Source organism: Agelaius phoeniceus, chromosome 16 (genome assembly GCF_051311805.1).
Source record: "Agelaius phoeniceus isolate bAgePho1 chromosome 16, bAgePho1.hap1, whole genome shotgun sequence".
Lineage (NCBI taxonomy): Eukaryota > Metazoa > Chordata > Aves > Passeriformes > Icteridae > Agelaius > Agelaius phoeniceus.
The window spans coordinates 13,311,407-13,334,591 of NC_135280.1; the positions used below are offsets into that span (position 1 = coordinate 13,311,407).

General features: G+C 41.9%; 1 protein-coding gene across 16 annotated transcripts in view; it reads right to left on the bottom strand.

The window, feature by feature from the left end:
• Positions 1-22,972, bottom strand: part of RBFOX1 (RNA binding fox-1 homolog 1) — a 1,204,921-nt gene extending 1,181,949 nt beyond the window's left edge. For all 16 annotated transcript variants that reach the window (XM_077187091.1, XM_077187084.1, XM_077187083.1 and 13 more), the window contains exon 1: positions 22,730-22,972. In XM_077187091.1, coding sequence (XP_077043206.1) covers positions 22,730-22,957 — 228 coding nt within the window. In that variant the 5' untranslated portion in view covers positions 22,958-22,972. The remainder of the gene's footprint in view (positions 1-22,729) is intronic.
• Positions 22,973-23,185: the final 213 nt, after the last annotated feature.

Here is a 23,185-nt window from a genome sequence, read left to right on the forward strand (position 1 = left end):
GGACACAGCATTCCCAAGGATGCATTCTCATGGATCACACACCCAGCAAGGGCTGTACAGTGGGCAGTTATGGACACAGCATTCCCAAGGATGCACTCCCATGGATGCACTCCCATGGATCACACAGCATTCCCAAGGTTGCATTCTCATGGATCACACAGCATTCCCAAGGATGCATTCTCATGGATCACACACCCAGCAGGGGCTGTGCAGTGACACTTTATGGACACAGCATTCCCAAGGATGCATTCTCATGGATCACACAGCATTCCCATGGATCACACACCCAGCAGGGGCTGTGCAGTGACACTTTATGGACACAGCATTCCCAAGGATGCATTCTCATGGATCACACACCCAGCAGGAACTGCCTGGGCTCACCTCAGCCTCACCTGGGTGTCCAACAGGCACCTCCTGCACTGACAGCCCTGACCCTTCAGCAGAGGGCACAGCCTGAGCTCTGCAGTGCTCACCCATGACATCCAGTCACTATTTCATTCTGCTTTCAGCCTTCCCTTTTTTCCCTGAGCCAGGAGTTTCTTTGGCTTTTTCAGAGAAATGATTCAGCAAGGACAGCCCAGGGCTGGTGCTCCACACCCACCCCTTCATCCCATTCCATTTGAGCTGTCCCTGTACTATGCAGACAAAAACCAGCTCCAGATGCCACAAGCAGCAGGGAATAATAAGAAGCAGCATGCCAGGCTAGGAAAATGGAAAAGAATGTTATCTCTGATCTTAGCTAGGCCAGTCTCAGGGCAGAGTTTGGATTTCTGGGAGAGTGCTCAGGTGTGCTGCTGCCTGAGCCTTCAGTGAGCCCTGAATACAGCTGATAAAACCAGAATGCCCCAGGAAACGCTGCCTCTCTGCACAGAGATAATTGGGCAGTGATAAACCCAAGCTATTCTCACAATGGTCAAGCTTCCTGCTAATTACACTGCTCAAAGAAACCCTGCTTAAGAGCAATATCTTGGGCTGAAAATAAAATTTCAAGAATCACCAGGTGACTTCAGATCCTGGTTTTTGTCCAGGGTACGGACAAGAGAGCCAGATTCAGATATTTTTCAAGTTTAGTTATTTAGATAATGTGTGGCATTTCCTGCTCAAAGGAACCTTGGCTTGCAAGAGCTGATGTGTGGCATTGCTTGGTGTACAGATATGCTCAGGTACCTGACAGGAATTAAATAAACACAGCCCAAACCTGGACTTCCTGCTCTCCAGATGCCACTTAGTGATTCCTGAGAGGCTCACCCACCTCTGCCTGGCTTTGATTTAGGGTGAATACTGGAGTAAGACCCCACTACATTTTAAAAAGTAAATCTGGAAAATTAACATTTATTAATGACTGTATTCCAGGCAGGGCAAATCTCAAAGAACTATACAGCCTGAAGTCACAGGGCTTGGGGGAACTGGGATGGAAGCAAACACTGATTGCTTTCAGGTGTTTTTCATCAAAATAGTAAAGGATTCTTCACTGAATTGTGAATAAGGCAAAGATACAAGTGACCTCACTCAGCAGCCTCATGCCTGCACAACTGACACCACCTCAGCTTCAAGTCAAAAAGATTTCAGGGAAATTTTTTAATTTTCTTCCCCAGAATAGAAGCTCATTTCCCATCTAACTTTAGTGTCAAATTTGACATTCAGAAATCAGCATCTTTAATCCAAAGGGACTTGGAAGCATATGCTACCTCTTTTGATCACCACTCCAAAATTGTTTTAAGATCTCAAGACACACACTGACAGATCTTGCCCAAATACTGCCCATATATTATAAGAATGAGAAGCAGCAAAATCCAGTTAAAATACAGCAGAAAAAGGTAAGAGTACAGGAAAAAATGCTTTAAATAGCAAAACAAACTTTAAAGCACATTTTTCAGACACAAGAAATAGTAATTTTCTTTAGAAGGCAATTTGTGCATGATAGAGCCAAATAAAATTGACACCCTTTTTAGCATACTGTACTCAAAAGCAACTCTGTCATATGTATTTTTCACTACAAATGGTATTTCTTCTGGATATATTAATTCTGGAGTTATTTGCATTACAGCTACAACACAGCATAAAGTTCCAGTATTTATAGACTAGGAAAAAGCTCTGAGGGCAGCACTGGAATTTTTTTTTTTTCCTTTCCCAATATTTCAGAGTCATCATTAGAATCACCTGACTTCCCAGAGCAACACAACATAGCCATCATTATTTCAACTAATTCAACAGTGTCAGAAGTATTTGCTCAGTGACAGATCTGTGGCCAAGAGGAAGATATCAATCAAGCAAATTGATACCACTGCCTGCCTTGGAAAGGGACTTGGTGCAATTTCCACTGCAGGCATTAGGGCTGCTGAAGTTCCAGGCATGAACAGATTAGATTTGCAATTACACTGCTCATTTCCATCAGGCAATGAAGCATTTGTGACTCCTGGTAATTAAATCCCTCTCAAACCAGCCTATCTTTGGATTCCTTCTACAGCAATTTGCAGGGAGTCCCCTCCACATGACATTCCCAGTGGAATGAAAGGCTGAGTTCACCCCAAAAAACCCTGGCTGATGTGAGGTGGATCAACAAGTGCTGCAGTGTTTCTGAAGGAAGTCAGTGCTATCAGTGACCCATTAGCAATAATTAGTTTTGCTCTAAAGATCCACTATCTGACTCTTGCTATGTGCCAGAGAAAACACAGCCATAGAGGAGTTTTCTCCATTCCTAGATTGATAGATCTAGATATTCACTTATTATTGTTTAAATATCTGCAGTCCCACATCTGACCCTTAATTCAGTCTGCAACAAATTCAGTGATAGCCACAGCTTATAGAAATCCAAAACTGAAAAAATACTACATTTTAAATATATGCTAGTGTTGTTCAGTCTCACTGTTGTAGGACAGGAGGTTCCTGTTTCTATCAGCTCAAATGCAGCACAAGGATGTCCAATTTCATTAATTAACAAACTCAGTCCAAGATATCTCAACAAACAGACTACAAGAACTACACAGAGGATATAGATAGAGCACCTCACTAATTACAGAAGATTATTTGGTTAGGTCCAGCAGTATTTCCACAGAAAAACTAAATTCAGAGATGTTTCACATCACTGAAAGAACACATGGAATCCTTGAATGCTTGTAGTTACAAACCAGGGCAGGAAATTGTTTGCCTCTGTGGTGTGTGTGTATGATGCACATTCACCAAAATTCAACATTCACTTGGACATATTCAGCAGTGTCTATTGCTGCTTCATTATTAGTTTACTATTGACTAATTAGCAGCATTAAAAATGCAGGTGTAGTGTGATAAAATGGCAGCTGCTGCTCATTATGTGCAGGTCAAAGCCAGAATTCAGTTCAGCTCCTAGACCACACTGCAGAGCAGAACATGAGGAGCAATCACTGTTGGATCACACCTCCTCTGGCAGAGCACTTCAGTTACATTTAATTACGTGGTGGTTGCATACCAGTGAGTTAAAGCAAGATTTATGATGATGAAAAGATATTTCCATATGTACTTTAACATTTTCCAGCTCTTATGTACCAGAGATGTAGGATTCAGGCTTTTGCAGCACTTAGAGAAATATCTAAACTTAGAAATAATAAATAAATATATAATAAAACTAATAATATTAATAATAATTAATAATAATAGTAAAGCTTAAGAAATACCTACACTTATTTCTGTTTAGATATCTGTAGTCCCATGACCTAAAAATACCTTTAATTCAGGCTGAGGGCCTGTGATATTCAGAAACTAACATTAAATTGTCAGATGCTCACAGTTTTATACAAGATAAGAATTATTTAACAAGAGAAGATGTGTTCATACCAGTCCTCACATCACTTCAAAGAAATAGCAACACAATACAAAAAAATGCTTATATTGTCAAGTGCAAAGGGCAACACTGAGAAGAAAAAAAGTCTGTTTAAATTTTACTCACACAAGAAACAATGGGTGTATAAATGCAACAAGAATCTCATTACTGACTTCTTTTGATTTTGTGTTAGATGCAAAGTGCCTGCTATAATATGAGAGCCATATTTAATTTCTAAAAAGAGGATTTTGCAGACACCACCCCCAAATGAATACTAAATAGCAAGGACCTGAAGTGACTTCCCTATTCAATAGCAGAGAAAATAAAAAAAAAATTAAAAGGGGGGGGGGGGGGAATGAAAAAAAGAATATTAAATCCAGAGATTTTATTTGCACTGAGTTTTAAAAGAAAGTATGGCCATGTCACTCAAAGAAAAAATAAACCACAGCTCATATGAAACGTTTGCTTAATAACATGGTGAATGTCAGCTATAGATTTCTGCTGCAATATTAAACCTGAGGAATAAAAATAAACAGCAAATCCCCAAGCATTATCACTCTGCAGGAAAAAGCACACACACTGAAAAACAAAAGTTCTAAGGGCAAAGCTCACACCCCACATGGCAACTCCAGTGATCCCCACAGCCTGATTGTGGGGCCAGCCCCGTCCTCTTAGAGCTCAATGTTCAAGGAAAACAGAAAATCTGTGAGCCTGAAGTCTGCCCTGAGAATCTTTGAACCTCAACCACCAAATCAGATTTGATCTCTGTTTTTATACACCACAAGGAGGGTTCAGTACCACTGAATCCTTGCCATCCTTCAAAGCAGTATTTTGATAAATTGCTTCTGCTAGGAAAGGTGCAGTTGCTTTCCTGAAATCAGCTCTTCTGCATTTCTCCCCCCCAGGGAATAAACTGCAGCAAAGGAGAGGGGTTTGGGGAAAATTCCTGTGTTTCTGCATCTAGGATTGGCCTGCACTTCCCAGCTAAGAAGGGCTTGAATGTTGGATCTCACAAGGCTATAAATTTCCTTTATAAAAGTGGGCCATTTAGGCTGTCTTGCAGGTCAAAAAATAATAGATTTCTCAATGATCAAAAGTGCCATTAGCCTGCAGTTCCCTCTGAATAATAGGTCACACTCCCAGGCATGTTCATTTTCCCAGTGTCAGCTGTACAAGGATCTCAGGAAAGAGATCTGAGCTGTGTCAAGCGAGAAGTAATTGATTTGTAATCTTGTTTTCCAACAGAGCACACTTTGCTAACTAGATTCTACAGGCTCTATAAAGTGCAGAGTTATAAACTTGCCATTTTTATGGCACAGGAGCCATTAATACACACATTTGCATGTTGTTAGACACCTGAGTAATAAAGTGGCTTCATAGATCAGCAAATATTCAGAGCAGGTGGTGTTTCTATGATCCCCTAACACATCCCCCTGAGCTGTGGGAGCACGTGGCACTCAGGATTCCTCTCAGTTACTCAGCTGAGTTTTAACACAACCAAATGCTCTCCTGCTGGCTGACTGAGGAACCAGAGATTAATTTTAACCTGCTGGCAGATGAACACTAAACTTGAAGCAGTCATGCTCTCAGATATCAGCTATTGCTTGTCAGCATTGCCAGTGCTGTGCAGGGACAGCTCATTTTGCCTCTGAATGTAACAAAGAAATCAATCCAGCAGGCAGAGACCTAAAGGGACTTGGAAATGAAGACCAAAAGCTGCAGAAGGCAACTTCCTGACACGGCAGTGAGCAGGTTTGAACCATGGTTTCAGTGCAAGAGGTATTTGCATCAATCTTTAAATACTGGAATCCTGGAAACCACCTCACCCAGAGCCTGCTGAAGTTTTCCACCAAGTTTCCTGATATTATTTCCCCCACACACTGACCATGATCCAGAATACACTCCATTGGAAGCACCCTGCTGCAGTTCCAAACTGGGACAGGACTTTGTTCACCCACCTGTGACCAAGAGGGAAAAATCTGATTCTGCTGCAGCATGCCCAAGTTTTGCTCTCCTCTTCATCAGAGCAAAGAAAAAGGCACCTGACTTTGAGAATGAGAGCACATCCACCCTATTTGAAAGTGAGTTTTAGGTACCACTGGTTGAAGTGGAATTTACACAGTGCTGAGAAGCACGAGTACCTCTGAGACAAAGCAGAGCCTGTGGGAGGAGCTGTGTTCCCTCCTATGTGACCTCACAAACCTGCCCTCGTTAGTGATGGAGAGCCAAACCAGGCTGTACAACTGTGTGGAAGAACAAAAGCAAGAAAAAAACACTTAAAAATGCCTTTCTGACTCTGTAATTAGCACAGAAATGCCTTTCTGACTCTGTAATTAGCACAGAGGCAGGTGATGCTCAAGTTAGGCAAAACAGGGGTGACCAAAGAACTTGTGATCAGTTTAAAAACCATATTAACACTCAGGGGCATTTTGGGCACATAAAGCCAGACACTTTCTGTTGTCACTGTGATGTTTTATGAAAATCCTTTTGCTAGGATTTTTTTTTTTCCTGAGAAGCTGAGAAGTCTCAGAAAAGAAATGTAAACAATATCTGATGGCTGTGGAATGTGGAGATGGTTTACCAACAGGTGCATCTTTGATTGGTCTCATGTAAATTGTTTTTATTTGATGACCAATCACAGGTCCAGCTGTGTCAGACTCTCTGGCCAGTCACAAGATTTTATTATTCATTCCTTTCTAACCTTCTGATGTCTCCTTTCTCTTTCTTTAGTATAGTTTTAGTATATTATTTTCTTTTAATATCATATATATCATAATATAATAAATCAGCCTTCTGAAACATGGAGTACTGGGGACCCTCAAACACCACCACATTCTGTGAATGAGGAGCTACTCAAGAGCAGCAAATCATCCCTTCTGCCCTGGGGAGAACATGCCCAGCCCCAGCTGCAATGCACAGCTCTGGGAGCAGCCTGCCTGCAGGAGATTGACTGCCAGGACCTGAGCAACCAGGGGTTTTTGGGGTTTTTTTTTGTTTGTTTGGGTTTTTTTGTTTTGGTTTCTTTTTGTTTGTTTTAGCTGATTTATCATCATTTTTTAATTCATTGCTTCCACACGGGTTTTATTCCAAAAATGGCTTTTCAAAGGGTTTTGGTATGGGTTGTGCAGCACATTGGGTTTTTTCCCTTTGGTAAATGGAAGTTGTACTTACATAGCAGATGCTTCAAAGAAAATGTAAAGAGGATGGGAATTCTGTCCCTCAAAAATGTGCTATTACTGTGAATTCTTTTAAAAAATGCTAATTGCATCTGGCTCACCACTTCACAGATGGATGGAGCCTTTTCTATGAAGATGAGGCCTGTGCACAGAGAGCCCATCAATGCCACCACACAGGTCTGAAGAGCAGACACCCACCAGTAATTGATGCTGAATAAGTTATGTCAAGATTGTCTTGCTGTAAGAGTTCCAAGTGTTTACTTGAGCTTCCCAAATCTAAATCTTTTATAAAGAGCAGTGGAAGAGGAGAATGAAGAAACTCGTGAAAAATGGACATTCAATCTTCATCTCAGTAAAAATTAAAATTTTTCTTCAAAGAACATTCCAAATAGTGACAGGAATATTTTAGCACTTGTCCTCCAACCCTGCTCAAAAAAAGAAATTAAGTCAAATCCCTATGAAGTGCTTGAATTCATCCTGCTACAAATGCTCTTAAAGTTCCTAAAATTATTTTGTAAGTCCACTGAAAGGAAGTAAATGATCCATCCCCACTTAGTGCCAGCAGCTGCACACCCCAGGTTGTGCTGATGTAATAGGTGAGGCCTCAGTGCTGTGAGTTCACCTGCCTGGCAAGCAGAACTCAAAAGGTTATTGATAAACAGGATAAACAAAACCATTTGGCACAGTAAAGGCTGCTCTGGCAATCCACTTAAAACTTCCCTTGATTTAAAAGATTTTTCTTTCAAGCAAGTACCAATGCTTCTAAGTCTCCAGTTTTTGAATCAAGTCTCTCATTAACACTTTGGTTTATTCTTGAAATTTTGTACAGCTGAAGTGATGGAATTCCTTCAGAAACTCAGCTTTACTAAAAGTTCAGCTTTTCATTTACTTTCTTGTGTAGCAGCTTACATTCCTGTTTGCAGTCTTACAGATAAATCTGTCACTAAAATATCACCCAAACAGCTTAAAATGTAGAAGTAACAGAAAAACTGCATCTAAAATTGCTACTTTTATAATATGATTGAAGGCAGATTCATGATGTGAAGGGAAAAAAAAAGAGGTTTACTTACAATTTAATACTTGGAGTTGGTAATCCAAGAGTAGCTTTATGATAAATCCTACATATTTCTTAGAAGATTTAGAGAGTTTCCATATATACACACACACACTTTTCTCATGCTAATTATACAATTTCTTGTATTTCTTAGTGTTAATCTCTTGGCAAATTTTATAATGCTTAAGGTGACATTTGGCAGTTGAGTCCCCACAGATACAACTGTCCTCATTTTTATAGAAACTAATTTATTTTTTTCCTCATAACAGGTATGGCCTAAAGAACATGATAAGTGATAGGAATCAGCTTCAGAATTATTCAATTCCTTTATTTAATTCCTTAATTTATTTTATTTAATTAATTCATTCATATACATATAATAAAATTAATATTAATTTATTGATTATTTTTATTAATTTTTTATTCCTTTATTTAATTATTTCATTCCTTTATTTAATTACTTAAGTCCTACTAAGCAGGTAGTGCTGGCTACTTTCTTTTCCCATTGCAGCCTTCCAGCATTTACAGTGGAATGGTAAAATGGCTGTTTTGTGTTTATAATAATAAAGCAAAGTAGAAGAAAGCAAACTGACAGTGCCACAATATAATAAAAGCAGGTTTGAAATCCAGCTCCTTAATTGTCACAGACATATTTTATGAAAAATCCTTTCATTAGGATTGTTTCTCCTGAGAACCTGAGAAGCTTCAGCTTCTCCATTTTTTCCTGCTTTGGAATGTGATTTGGAGAATTGTTTGCCCAGCATGTGAAATTGTTTTTAGTTGATGACCAATGACAGCCACCTGTGTCGAGGCTGTGAGCAGCCACAAGATTTTATCATTTATTCCATTCTTTTCCTTGCTAGCCTTCTGATGAAATTTTTTCTTCTATTCTTTAGTAGAGCTTTAATAATACAGCATTTTCTTTTAATGTAATATATATCATAAAATAATAAATCACCCTTCTGAAATATGGAGTCAAGATTCTCATCTCTTCCCTTGTCCTGGGACCCCTGCAAACACCACCACATTTGGTGACCCCGAGTGAGGAACATTCCCACACTTAGTCACTCAAGGAAATTAAAATATTCTTATCATGTAGATGAACAGGCTGGGATGAACAGGCTTCCAGTAGATGGAATTAGAAAGTAAGTCCTTTCTCTAATTAGCAGCTTTTTCTTGCAGCTCCCAAAGTCTCAGGTAAGAAGCAGAAGCCTGAGAGCTGTGCTGGCTCCTGAACACAAAACCCACAATGGGAGAGGGGACACCAAAGGACAGGGGGGCTGAGGGGAGGAGGAAAGGAGAGAGCCAAGGGGGTTCCTAAATACCAGGATTCTAAAAACAGCTGCAGAAAGGACAGTGAGGGTGAAGCATTGATTTGTGCCCTCACTGGAGGCAATGGGATAATGGCCTCAGCACCTGGTTTGGTTTCAGAGCCCCCTGGGTTATTTTGGGACCTGACCTGTCTGCGCAGATGCACACTGAGACATCTTTGATCAGCTCTCTGATCTTGCTGCCAGCCTCTCAGGCCAGAACCACGCAACTGTTGCATTGCACTAAATAGTTTCTTTAGTTGTTTTGCACTGGGTTCATGGTTTTTCCTCCCACCTCAGCCTCAGTGGAGGTGGTCTCTCCCTGGTTTGCTCCTCCCCTCACTGGCATCCTGTGGGAACCCAGGACATTCCTCTGCCTGCCCTGAGGGCTCCAGACCCTGCCAGGGGGCTCAGAAACCTTGGCACGGAGTCAAAAACAGCTCTGCCTTCGATTTTGGCCCATGGAAACCATCACCAACTTTGTGCCAGGAGTTACAAGCCACAAGTGTTTGAGTAGAATGTTAGTGAATTTATCACCAGGTGGAAAAGTAGAATTTTGGGTTTTTTAGAATGGGGGTTCAAGAGGCAAGATGGAGGAATCTGGGCATGTTCTGTCTTTCTCTTTCTCCTTCTTGTCCTCCATCTTCTGCTGTGATGGTGGCACTTTTGGATTGGTCTAGAGTAGAGCCAAACTACTAAGAGTCTAGCAAACTACTAAAAGAGTCTAACAAACTACTAAAAGAGTCTAACATAGGGCATAGGTGTTGGAAAATTATTGTAAATAAAGTGCATGTAGTTTTTAGTATAAAAAGATAACACCCACCTGAGGGTGGGCAGTGTGCCTCAACCCGACCTGCTGGACAGACCTCGGCGGGTCAGAAAGACAATGTATTAAATAAGAGCAAATAAACAACCTTGAGGACGAGAGCCAAGGAATCCTGTCTTCTTCTTCGGTCTCAGGGCTGGGAAAAAGAGACTTTCCAACACCTTAGGGTCATCTCCACACCAGAGAGCTCGCCGGTATTCCCTTGGCTGTGGGCCTCTTCCTCCGTCCCCCATTCCCCTGCGTTTAAAATCTCCCGCCATCACCCGTTCCAGCCTCCTTTTCCCTCTGGGACCTCACCTTGACCCCAGGTGACTCTTATCAAGGAATAAAGTAGGACTTTGGTCCTGAGAGGAAAGAGCACCTCGAGCCTTATCCTTTTGTCCTTGTGAGGCTGCAAGTGGCGAGGGCCCAGAGCTGGGTGGTTTGGGCCCTCAGAGGTCCCACAGAGATCAGCCTTTAATGCCCAATGTGGGGCTGGAATCCATAAACCTGAGATTTCCAGTCTCAATCAGCCTTTAATGCCCAGTGTGGGGCTCAAATCCATAAACCTGACATTTCCAGTCTCAATCAGCCTTTAAAGCCCAGTGTGGGGCTGGAATCCATAAACCTGAGATTTCCAGTCTCGATCAGCCTTTAATGCCCAGTGTGGGGCTGGAATCCATAAACCTGAGATTTCCAGTCTCAATCAGCCTTTACAGCCCAATGTGGGGCTCAAATCCATAAACCTGAGATTTCCAGTCTCGATCAGCCTTTAATGCCCAGTGTGGGGCTGGAATCCATAAACCTGAGATTTCCAGTCTCGATCAGCCTTTAATGCCCAGTGTGGGGCTGGAATCCATAAACCTGAGATTTCCAGTCTCAATCAGCCTTTAAAGCCCAGTGTGGGGCTCAAATCCATAAACCTGAGATTTCCAGTCTCAATCAGCCTTTACAGCCCAATGTGGGGCTCGAATCCATAAACCTGACATTTCCAGTCTCAATCAGCCTTTAAAGCCCAGTGTGGGGTTCGAATCCATAAACCTGAGATTTCCAATCTCAATCAGCCTTTAATGCCCAATGTGGGGCTCGAACCACCACCCTGAGATTTGGAGTCTCGTGCTCTACCAACCCACCATGAGGGGGAGCACCTAAGGACAGGGGGTGCTGAGGGGAGAAGGAAAGGAGAGAGCCAAGGGGGTTCCTAAACAGCAGTGTGAAAAATGCCAATCACTTGTTTATAAAATTTTAAAAGTTTAATAGTAATAAAATGGTTATAAAAATAATAATATAATTAGAGTAATAATAATTTGGACAATTTGAATTAGGACAATATGAGACAATAGAAACAAAGAGTTACGGAGGTCCAGGTACCTTTTTCAGGGCAGCATAAGCCCAAAAAAGGACACACATTAAAAGAGGATTAACCCTTCAAAGCAGTAGCCTGTTGCATATTCATATACCTCATACATGATGCATAAATTCCATTCAAATACAGGATTCTGTCTGGTCAGTGTCAACATCTTCCTCTGAATCCTAATGGCATCTTCACGGTTGAATGAGGCAGGAAGAAGTTCGTTTCTTCTGATAAAAGAGCAATAAATTCTCTTTCTCTGAAAGATTTAGGTGTCCTGAGGCTGCTATCTTGGTGCAAGTCCTTTCTTTAGGGGAAAAAATTATCTTACATAGCATGTAAGGTAGTTTCAATTTTAACCTTATGTTATAACCTAAAATGATATTTAACACACTACTTAAGAAAATTAATACAGCATAACTTTCTAACATAACACATATAATATTCATTTTAATATTTGCAAAAAGCCAATAATAAAATATGCATTTTTCACACCAGGATTCTAAAAACAGCTGCAGAAAGGACAGTGAGGGTGAAGCATTGATTTGTGCCCTCACTGGAGGCAATGGGATAATGGCCTCAGCACCTGGTTTGGGTTTCAGAGCCCCCTGGGTTATTCTGGGACGTGACCTGTCTGCAGATGCACACTGAGACATCTTTGATCAGCTCTCTGATCTTGCTGCCAACCTCTCAGGCCAGAACCACGCAACAGAATTCCAGCTGAACAAAGCTGTGAGACTTCCCAAAGTGCCTGGATCAGAAAAGCCACTTCCAGTCCTCTCAGTTCATTTAGTAATTACCAAATATTGGGACACAGATTTATTGGGACACAGATTTGTCTGCTCCAGACACTGGAGCTGGTTTGCAGTGCCAGCCTGCCCTGTCAGAGGAGGTCACACCCACACATCTGCACCTAAGGCAGCAGTGACAATTCAGACATCTGGGCACATTTTCCAGGGAGAAATTTTTTCCCTCCACCTCTGCCAGCCCCGTTCTCCATCAGAGGTGCCAACAAACAGCCAGAGCTGTGCCAACAGCTCAGGGGAACTCCCTCTCTGCCTGCTGACTGTCCCTGACCTCCCTGTGCCTGCCCCAGAGCCCCCAGGGGTGATTCCAGACCCTTCCAGAGGGAGATTTCTGGTCCCTGGCATTTAGACCTCAATCAATCAGTCCCTCTGCAGCATACAGGGCACTGGGCTTTTCCTGCTCCCTTCCCAGCACCATCACACCCTCCCCTGCACTGACCAGGCAGCTGCAGACCCAGAATTTATTTCAGCCACACAGCTGGGCTTTTTCTGGGGGTTCTTTCCTCATTTTGCTTTGGTGAAAGCTTCCCTGCTAACAATGCACACTGCACACACCTCCAAGGGAACAGCCTCAGCAGCTGTTCCAGACACCCAGTCCCAAGGCACCACACAGGGGCTGAGTCACAATTATCCAAACTGACCTCTCAGCTGGGAAGATTAAGGGTCTTGGAAAGTTATCACTGGGTGGGGCAAAATTCATTTGTCAACAGATAACAAGATATTAATTTAGTTTTGATTTTTTGCCTCAGTTACATAATGATTTTTTTTTTAAAAATCAAAATTGAGCAACCACTCTGAAGTACTAACATATCACCTCCATGTTGGTTTGTGTGCACAGCTACAAAGGACGCTTTAAAATGAATTAAAACTGAGCAGATAGGGGACAAAAAAAAAAAAAAGGAGCAGGAGCAAAGTCATTCTAATTAAGATGCCTCTGCAATTAACATCCCACAAGGATCTGTTCTTCCATGAATATTATTCAGTGATTTTTTTTTTCCCAGTGAATTGGAAAGCGAGTATGTATAAATCAAGGCATTGGTAATTTTCAGACAATTTTAATCAAATTGCAGTCATAAATTCTGGGCTTGTCTGACAAAAATACATTTCCATGTGGGCAAACACAGAATGTTTAGTGGCATTGGCAGCTGTTGGTAAATGAACCTGGAGCCCAGGCCAGAGCAGTACCTAAACCATTGATATATTAACAGGGGACATCCAGCAGAATCAGCTTTCTGCAAAAATGTTGAACTTGCAAAGAGGCAGCGAGGGCACGGATGAATTATTTCAGATGGGGAGCACAGACCTGCAGGATGGAAAACAAAGCACATGGATCCAGATGCTTGGCTTATCCAGGAGGAGGAAATGAGTTTATTCCCATCATGGGAGTCAATAACATCTGGTGCAAAACAATCCACTCAGGCTGGAATGAGCAGTTGGGCAAATTCCAACTCCAGGCAAGGATTTATATTTTTATTCTAAGAATAATTATCTACAGCAAGAAATTTACCTGGAGACTTGAGGAATCGTCCGTGACCTGAAGCCTTTAATCAACAGTGGCTGTTTTTGTAAAAAATTCCATTTTCTGGCTCAAACAGAATTTAGGAAGATGGAATTAACTTTTACCAGAAACCAGGGTTTAGCAGTCAATTCTAGCCTTGAAATCTAAGAAGGATTTGAACATGGGTGGCCAGGAACAGCAACCTTTATGTAACATGTGTAACACAACACTGGCTAATTAGAAGAAAATATTACCACATCACCAAAAACTATTGGTTTTGTGCCTTCAAGACCTGGAAACTAGCCTATAGTGAGAGAAAGAAATTTTGCTCTGCTGCTTTTCCAAGAATCAGTCTTTTTTTTTTTTTTGAGCTAATGCAACAGCTTTCTGTAATGTCATTATTTATTTTAAATTAAGTAAAAAGTGATTAATTGCTCAATCAGCATTCTTTCCATTTCATATGGACTCCTGTAATTCACAGACAGTTTCTAAACATAACAGTCAATGATTCTGCCCTCTGGAGACAGTGAAAAGATTAGGGTTTTTAGTTGAAATAAATATTTCAGTGAATGAAAAAACTACCTCTCAGCATCTCAGGACAGATGTTACTTCCCCAGTGCATTATTGATAAGAATGTTTAATTTCCATTTAGTTGTGGCCCAGCTCAAGGAACTATGACGGTCTCAGTGTGGTGACTTCATAACTTTACATACTAAATCCATTTATATTTTTTTGTGATTAGCCTTCATTTTGTGGAAAATAACATTCCCTGAAGGTAATACATGTTGAATGCACAGTACCACTCAGCTAAAACAGGAATTTACCAAACTCTTCGTAGAGAGTAAAAAGAGTGGAAACTTTGTAACAATTTGTTAATTTTTCACCATCTCATTACACTTCAGGGTAACCAATATCATCAAATTAACTGCGGGAGCTGGGGAAATGCAGAGCCCCTTCAGTGCATCCACTCATGGCTGATCCTGTGCTGTCCTTGCTCAACTCTTCAAGGCAAAACAGAACCTGGGAAAACATAGAGCCCTTCTAGTCCATGCCAGGGCTGATTCTGTGGTGTCCCTGCTCAATCCTTGTTAGGATCCTGCACAATCCTTGCCATAAAACCTTGGACATCCAGGACCTTCTCTATCTCACCTTTCCACTCTTGTCCAGTGACCAACTCAGTAAAGAAAGATCTTTCTGTGACATGAGGGACCAGAGCTGTGTCCCTTCCTAGGGATCCTAAAGCCATATCCCTGTGCAGAAGGGCTGGCATCCAGTGTATTGGAATAAATTCCAACATATTGGAAACATGCAGGGAAAAACCAGCAGGTGAAAGAATAGATGGTGTAAGAAGTATTGTGCTCAAGAAATCTTTTTCATTTAAACAAGTTTTGCTTTTCAGGCTGGAATGAAAGTATCCTTACCAAGGACTGCAGACACTTCTCATTGGCTTGTGAATCTTAGATGACCTTTATTAATTATCAGTACAACTAATTGAGAATTACTTAATTATCTAGCACTTAGAGTCACCAGGTTAAGTCACTCAGCTGTTGCATATTCCTACACCAAGCTATTTGAATTTTGCTGGCAGTGACAAGCAGGCTCACAAGCTGGACCAGTTATTCCCATTTTAAAGGTGTCTTAAAGTGCCAGAAGAAAAGAGATCAGAACATGAGACAACCATCAAAAGTAAACGTTCTGTACTCTGAATTTAAAGGATGAGATCCTTTCTAGTGTAGACAAGACTGCCTGTAACTCCTTGGGCTGTTTAGGAAGTGCACAGTGGGGAAAGCATTAGAACATCAGAACACATTAAGTGCATTCCTGAGGGGGAAATTACATGGGTGGCAGTGCAGCAGATCCTGCAGCCTAATTTAATGGAACAAAATAGGGAACTCTTTGGTAATAATGCATCCCAAATGAGTCTGAACATTGAGTACTCCACAGGAAAGGGACAGCCAGGGAAGCACCAGCCTGATTCCATTTTCAATTTTTGCATAGCTTCTGGGCTTATTCCTTATTGTTGTAGAGAGGGCTAATGACTAAGACTGCAAATATTAAAAAAGAACCAAAGTAAAGTAAATAATTTTATTAATCTTTAAATCACAGAGACTTGAAATAAAAATATTTTCCTGGCTGACATTGGCATACAGAAGGAGAAAGCATAGCAAATAAGAGCAATATATAAATATCTTAATTTCATATCTCCTCTAATTCAACATAGATCACAAATGTCTTCTTTTACACTCTGGAGAATTTTAATGCATTTGTAATTTCAATCAAAAGTAATATTCCAGTCATTCTATAAAAATTGTAATATTAGGCAATTGATTACTCAAACTGGGATAGAAATGCTCCATGAATGTTCCTTATCAGTGAAATTGAACTTCCAATGAGTAAACACAACTGGCCAATGTTGCCTTGGTAGAAATTGCTTGTTGAAAACAGGCAGTTATTTGCTGAATTAAATTAAAATTCCCTCATGACAAAATAATAGGATAATGCACACAAAGCCCTTAGCTTTACACATTTAGCCCCTGCCATCTAGTGCAGCTACAGGAAAAATGGCAAAACAAGGTCATTCATGAGGGTCTCCTTCTGCTGCCTTGCCTTGTCTCAGGCAATTCCTTGCTGCAATTATTCCTGCCCAGGCTGCAGTGCCATTGTTTGCTGACACCAGCCAGAGGTTAACGGGAGGATGAATCAGTTTTAGGGAGAACATTTCCCTCCAACTTGTTCTTGTTCTTGGAATCAAGTCCAAACCGATTTTTGATTTATCCACACCTTTCTACCAAAGCTCCTTTACCTTGATTTAGCAAATATTCCTGTGGAAGGAACACCAGCACCTTGTATCAATACCACCACTGACTTCTAAAGAATTATCATCTCCTTTCTTCCCACTTCCAAAGGCAAATAATTATGTCTCTGTCCTGGATCACAGAACTTGATTGTGCTCTGAATCAAAACAAAAGCAGTAATTCCAGCATCTATCACAGTCTGCCTAACAAGTCAATAGATTCAATCCTTAAGTTATCCTCTAATTAGGTAATCAGACCCCAAAAAGGAAAGAGAGGAAAAGCAGATGCAGTCTGCAACACGTTCCAAGTGTCCTGCTCTTCAAAACACTTTAAATTTATGGTGCTCTCCTAAAACACATCCATTCCATAATGTCTGAGGAGAAAAGGAACTCAATAGATTGAAACACTGTTATAAAGAGGAAAGAAAAAGAACTCAAGCACAGCCTTGACAGCAGAATGGTTCAATCTGCTTAGAACCCTGAGAGTCAAAAATCAGCACCTTAAATTGGACTCTCAGCCCAGACAAACCCACCATTCCAGTTCCCCTCTTCTCAAACACATCTCCTCTTTAAAGTAATATTTATAAATACAATCATGATCACAAAGCCATACACACACAAATCGGGTTTTGTAATAAACCAACTGTAAGGAGCAAATAAATGTCCTAAACCAGAAAATCTATGAGAAACTGCATTAACACAGTGAAATGCACTGGACTTTGCCACTGTGGCAATGCACTGAAAGGTCAAACTGCCAGACTTCAGATCCAATTCCTACACTTCCTTCTATGTTTTATGGATGTATTTAATGAAAAAGTCCTGAGTTATTGAGTCAAAAATGACTTTAACCCAAGCTAAACGTAAGAGATAAAAAATGTGTGTTTCACTCATCAAGATTAACACCATTCTCAAATTCAACACCTCCTAATATCTTTGTTATTTACCCCAAGCCCTGCCAGGACAGCAGCTCACACTGCTGAAGGCACACACTGGAGTTTCTGCAGTGAATCCAGATGGGGCTCAGTTCCTACATCCACACCTGGTCTTGGCAGAGCTTTTAATTTGATACCATGAACCCAAACCCATCCTTCAAACAGGGGAATTTTGTCTTGAGCTGAAGCTCCAAGCTCATATCCTAATCTCTAGAAAACCCTTCCTCTGCTCCTTCTGAGTGATCAGCTTTTCAACATGTGTTTCTCCCCTTTCCAAGGAATGTTCTTCCACACTCTAGGAATACCCAGATGAATTACTCAAAGTAATGACAAGGTACAATTTGTTCTCTGTGCAAAGACAAGGGCATTGCATAGCACATAACATCCCCCCATCTAAACTGGGTTTAGATCAACATCTGAGATTTGGAAGGCTGTCACATGATACAAGTTTGGTGTAGTGAGTTCTTCAGAGTTGATCAGCAAAACCAGTTTTCCCTTCCTACAAAAGTCCTAAGCACTTTTTCACATACTTTCCTCACATTTTCTTTTACAACATGACAGTCCCAAAACTGAATAAAGATGTTACTTCTGATGTTAGCAACAAAAAGTAGCATTTTTTTCTTCAAGGTTCCCTTTCCTCCTTTCACAAAGTATTCACAAAGGCCAGTAAAAAAAATTTAAACAGTACATTAATTCACAAGTGCATTCTAATCATTTTGAAAGTTGTTTAAAAGGTAAAAGTTCAAGCTCTCTACTGGCTCAGGTGGCATTAGTGATGAAAACATAGTTTAGGAAGCTGTGTGCTGTGGGAACAGTACAGAAATCAAACCAAACCCAGGAAGTTTAGTATTGTTTTCTAAACTCGGCACAAATATTTATGGGGGGAAAGTTTGGATCATAACAAAAGAGGCCTTGTGGATACAGAAATATCTCTGCACCAAAATCCAATCAAACTTCACCAGGCATAAAGAGTTGGTTAAAGAGAGATTAAAAGGGACTATTCTTGAAAGACAAGGGTGCATGGATCACAAGGATCCACACTCCTGATGATTACTCGTGGCTAACTATGAGTCTCCCAGAGTTACTCGTGGGTAACTCTGAGTCTATCTCATGTCTGTCAGCCCAGGAAGAAGTCAGAACTTGCATGTTTAATTCTTCATTCACTTCCCATTTCAGAAAATACAGCTTTAGGCTGATTTAACAATTTCCAGAGTGTGGTCAGGGGTAGGGTGACAATCAAAGCTGTGGCATCACAGAGCTGACAGCTGTGCTCGTCCTCCAGGCACACAGCTGGGGATGGAATTCACCAGAGCCCCTGGTTAAAGAGTTTTACCCAAACTCTTGATGAAAAGCAGGGATTCACTGGCTCTCCCCAAGGCCAATTCCCCACCATCTGCACCCAGTGAAGGGTTTCTCAAGTTGAACCTCACTGCAGCCCCTAGGTCTGAACCAAAGGCTTCATCCTGATGCTCTGCCAGGAAGAAACAACAGAGAGGGAGCAATTCCAGGGCCTTGGACTGTGTGATCCACACCTGCCACGAGCAGCTTCCTCACCGTAATAAAGGCAATAAAAGAGAAGGCAAGAAACAAATTATTTTAATAGATACCTAAATTAACAATTCCAGTTTCACTCCTGGGCCTTAGGCTGGAAGTGGGGGTGTGTGTTCTATTCCTGTCTGATGGGGCAGTTCTCTCTGTTCATGGGGCAGTTTTCTCTTTATCTCTCCCCCAGCCACTCCTCCCTGCAGGAGATCTCTGCTGTCCATGGCCACTGAGTGTCCCTGCAGGGCTGATCCAATTCCAGCATCCCATGGGGAGATGCTCTGCCCAGGGGAGGAGCCAAGCATTCCTACCTGGATCCAATGTGAGCCTGGCACAGCCCAGCAGCCTTTGCCCAGTGCATTGCCAGAGGAGCAGCTTCTGCTGCCCTGCATGGCCAGAGGGAGCCCAGGCCCATCTGCAGCAGCCCTGGAGCTGCAGAGGAAAACTCCCCCCTTGTGCAGGATCCCTGCTCCAGCAGAGCCACAGCTGGCACTGCAGGAGGGCTGAGCCCCCATGGGATGGGGCTGTGCCACCCCCTGACACATAGGGGGGCAGGGCATGGTCTGACCCTGGCAGTGGAGTTTTGTATTACTGCATCTTTATTTTTATTTTTCCTAATAAAGAACTGTTATTCCTATTCCCATGACTTTGCCTGAGAGCCCCTTAATTTCCAAATTATAATCATTTGGAGGGAGAGGTTTGTATTTTCCATTTCAGGGGAGGCTCCTTCCTTCCTCAGCAGACACCTGGCTTTCCAAACCAAGACACCCCATTACTGCACTAAGCAGTCCCCAGCCCTAAGGGAAGGAGTCTCTCCTGTGACTCCTCCCTCCTGCTGCCAATGCAGCCCCTCTTTGCCAAGGCAGGGAAGGGAGCTCTGTCCAGGGGCACAAAGATCCTTCTGCACAACCAGCCCATGCCCAGCAGCTGCTCCTGCTGCAAACTCAGCACGCCAAGGAAATGCCCACATCACTCCAGGAGCATAAAATATACATTGTGTCTGCATTGCCCAGAATCCAAGATTCCATACTAAGTGGGATAATGAGCTGGAGCAGCTGACCAAGGTAGATTTCTTCCTTCTGAACCCAAGAATGATGTTGGAAGAGGCAAATAGCAGTGGAATAAACAGAGAAATAGCACACACACTGTGCTGATTTTTTATTACGAGTCCAAAAATGAGTCAAAGCCTATAATTTCTTTTAAATGTCCTTCTTTAAAGTGGAAGACATAATGGACTATTAGGAAATGTTCCTCCAATGCATGCATTGATTACCCATACCACTATGCCTATAAAATAAAGATTCTTCTAAGCACAGAAATGAAGTCATTCCAGTGTTTCCTAAGGGCACACAGTCCATCTTTCCCAGCAGCTTGCTCTCTGCAAGGTGACAGACACTTACAGCCATTGTTGAACAAGCTTTTATTGCTTTGAGAAAAAATTTAATGTTAACAGAATTTCAAATGTCACCTAATTAATTTCTAATAATGCCTCCAAATCAGACAGATTTAAAAGGGCAAAAATATTACTGGAACTTGATATAAAATGTAGTGCAACATCCCAAGCCAGAATCCACTCAAGTGAGGGGAAAGAAGAGCTTCATTGAGCTTTGATGAGTTCTGAATCAAACTCAGTTTAATTTTTAGAGATACTATAAGAACAATTATTTTATTATAAAAACTATTTAAGAATTGATTTTGGGAAAGCGAAGTAGTGAAATAATTGTTCATTAACTGATTTGCTTTGTTAATATTTTTAACAATCCCCTGATGAAAAACCAGAATGTAAAGTTGGAGAAGCTATACTAGGCCCTTGAAAGGACAAAAAAATAAGGACAGGTATTAACTAGCACAGAACTTTACTGCAGTAGCACAACATAAATAAGGGGCTAAACCAGGCCCCACAGATGGGGCAGAGCCCAGTGATTCAGGTATGCATCATTCTCATATATTCTGCATGATCCCTTAAAATACAAAGTAAATTTATTCATTTAAGGCTTATTTTTCAGTAATTTCCTCATTAGGCATTATAGTAAGATGTACCACCAAAAAGACTTACCCCAACCCATAGTGGTGTTCACTTCTAGATATTTATCACAAAATAGAATGGATTTAAAACCTTTACTCCCAGGTAAAAAAGAAAAAAACAGCCAAAAGCAAAGGTTGTGATTGGAGCAATTAACATGCCTGTAATTTGCACTTATTTTGGGAAAAATAAGTCTCTGCCAGAAGTGGTGTAAGAACAAGAGTGGTACTCCACTGCCTGAGAGTTAGAAAGAACCTAACTTCATAAAGCATTGGAATCCCAAAACACAGAGCAAAGTGCAACTCTCTGCAGTTACATGGCTTGATAAAAGATTTCTGCTTGGATAAACAAACCAACACTCTACACACATTTTAAACACTTCTGTAGCTCATGAAAACTGTTGCATTTAGAGATGACCTTCCACCAAGAACGAACCAGATAAACTAGATTTCAAATGCTTTTAAAATCTAAATCCTACTGAAACACTGGACATCTACTTAGCTCCTCATTTGAGGAAGCCTGTCTAAATTCAGGATATCAACCCCAGGAGAGAAAACAACCCACATTCCAGAAAACTTCTGGATAAAACCAGTGCACTGCAATCTCCAGCAGCTCTTAAGTGAGCTCTCAAGCTACACTCTCCCCCTATGACAACTCACACAGGAAACATCCCCCACCCCAGACACTGTCCCCACCACCCTCCCCCTGTATTTCTGCCCGAGGGAAGCAGCCAGGGTGTGTGGAGGAAAAGTACCTGGCCTGAATTGCACCAGGAGGGGCAAAGCTTCAGCTGGCTGGGGATCCAAACCTTCTCCCCTGAGCTCTCTGCTGTGCCTCAGGAGCTGCTGACAGGCACAGGAGCTGAGCTGAATTACCAGGCAGCAAAGTTACCCTCATGTAAACATCTGCCAGGGCTGGTGTTTATACAGGCAACTGCTCAGCAGCCCTTCTCTGGCAAAATCTCACCTGAGATCTCTAACCACCAATTCTCCTCCTCTCCTGGAGGCTGTACCCCCATCCCCAGCTGTAAAACTGCTACTCAACATCAATGCACTTCAAAGTCTGAATGGACGGACTGATAAACAACCAAAACTGTCCAATGTCTGATGGACAGACTGATAAATAACCAAAACTGTCCAATGTCTGATGGACAGACTGATAACCAAACTGTCCAATGTCTGATGGACAGACTGATAACCAAACTGTCCAATGTCTGATGGACAGACTGATAACCCAAACTGTCCAATTTCTGAATGGACAGACTGATAAACAACCCAAACTGTCCAATTCAATGCACCCATCCTTACCCAATTTCTAAATGGATATAGGGAGCTGGAAAGCAAGTTCAGCTGTTAATATGCCTTCTCCCCATGAAAAAAGAAATCACTCCTCTGACACACACGTCTTGCAAGCACCTGATGTGAGAGCCAGATAAAAACACACACTCCTGCACTAAAAAGCATGCAGGCAAGATCAGAAATTAAAGAGGACCATGCTTATGATCTCAGTGAGATGGGACACTCGGTTTCATTCATCCTGCTCTTCCTGATGCCCAATTACCAACTTCAGGATGACAGATAATTTCAAAGGTAACCTCCCGGCCCTTCCCCCTTTCCCTGAGCCACTGAAGATGCTCACTTACACTTTTGCCTTCACCTCCTCCTTCGGGCACGGGCTCTTCTCTGCCTGAGCAAGGCATTATTGCATCTTCTGCTGCTGCTTCCCTGTCCTTTCCACCGCTCCCTGCTTCATTCCCCAGCTTCAGCCTCTTTCCCTCAGGCTGGGAGTCATCCACATCCTCCCTTCTTATCCTGCCATCTCTGCCTCGCTGCTTCCCCGCGTCTTCTGGGCTGCTGCAGGAATTTGACATTTTCAAAGTGTTGCGGACTTTTTTTTTCTTTTCCTTAAAGGAGAAAAAAAAAAAAAAAAAAAAAAAAAAGGGCAGCTGAAGCTGCCGTTTTGAAAAGGGGATTTGGCTTCCGAGAGCTGCGATGTGCTGTGGCTCCCGTTAGAAATTCGGGTGCTGTGCAGGAGCCGGAGCTGTTTCTCTGCCGCCCTCTCCTGCCGGCTGCGAGCGCTGAGCGCGGCCGGAGCCGCC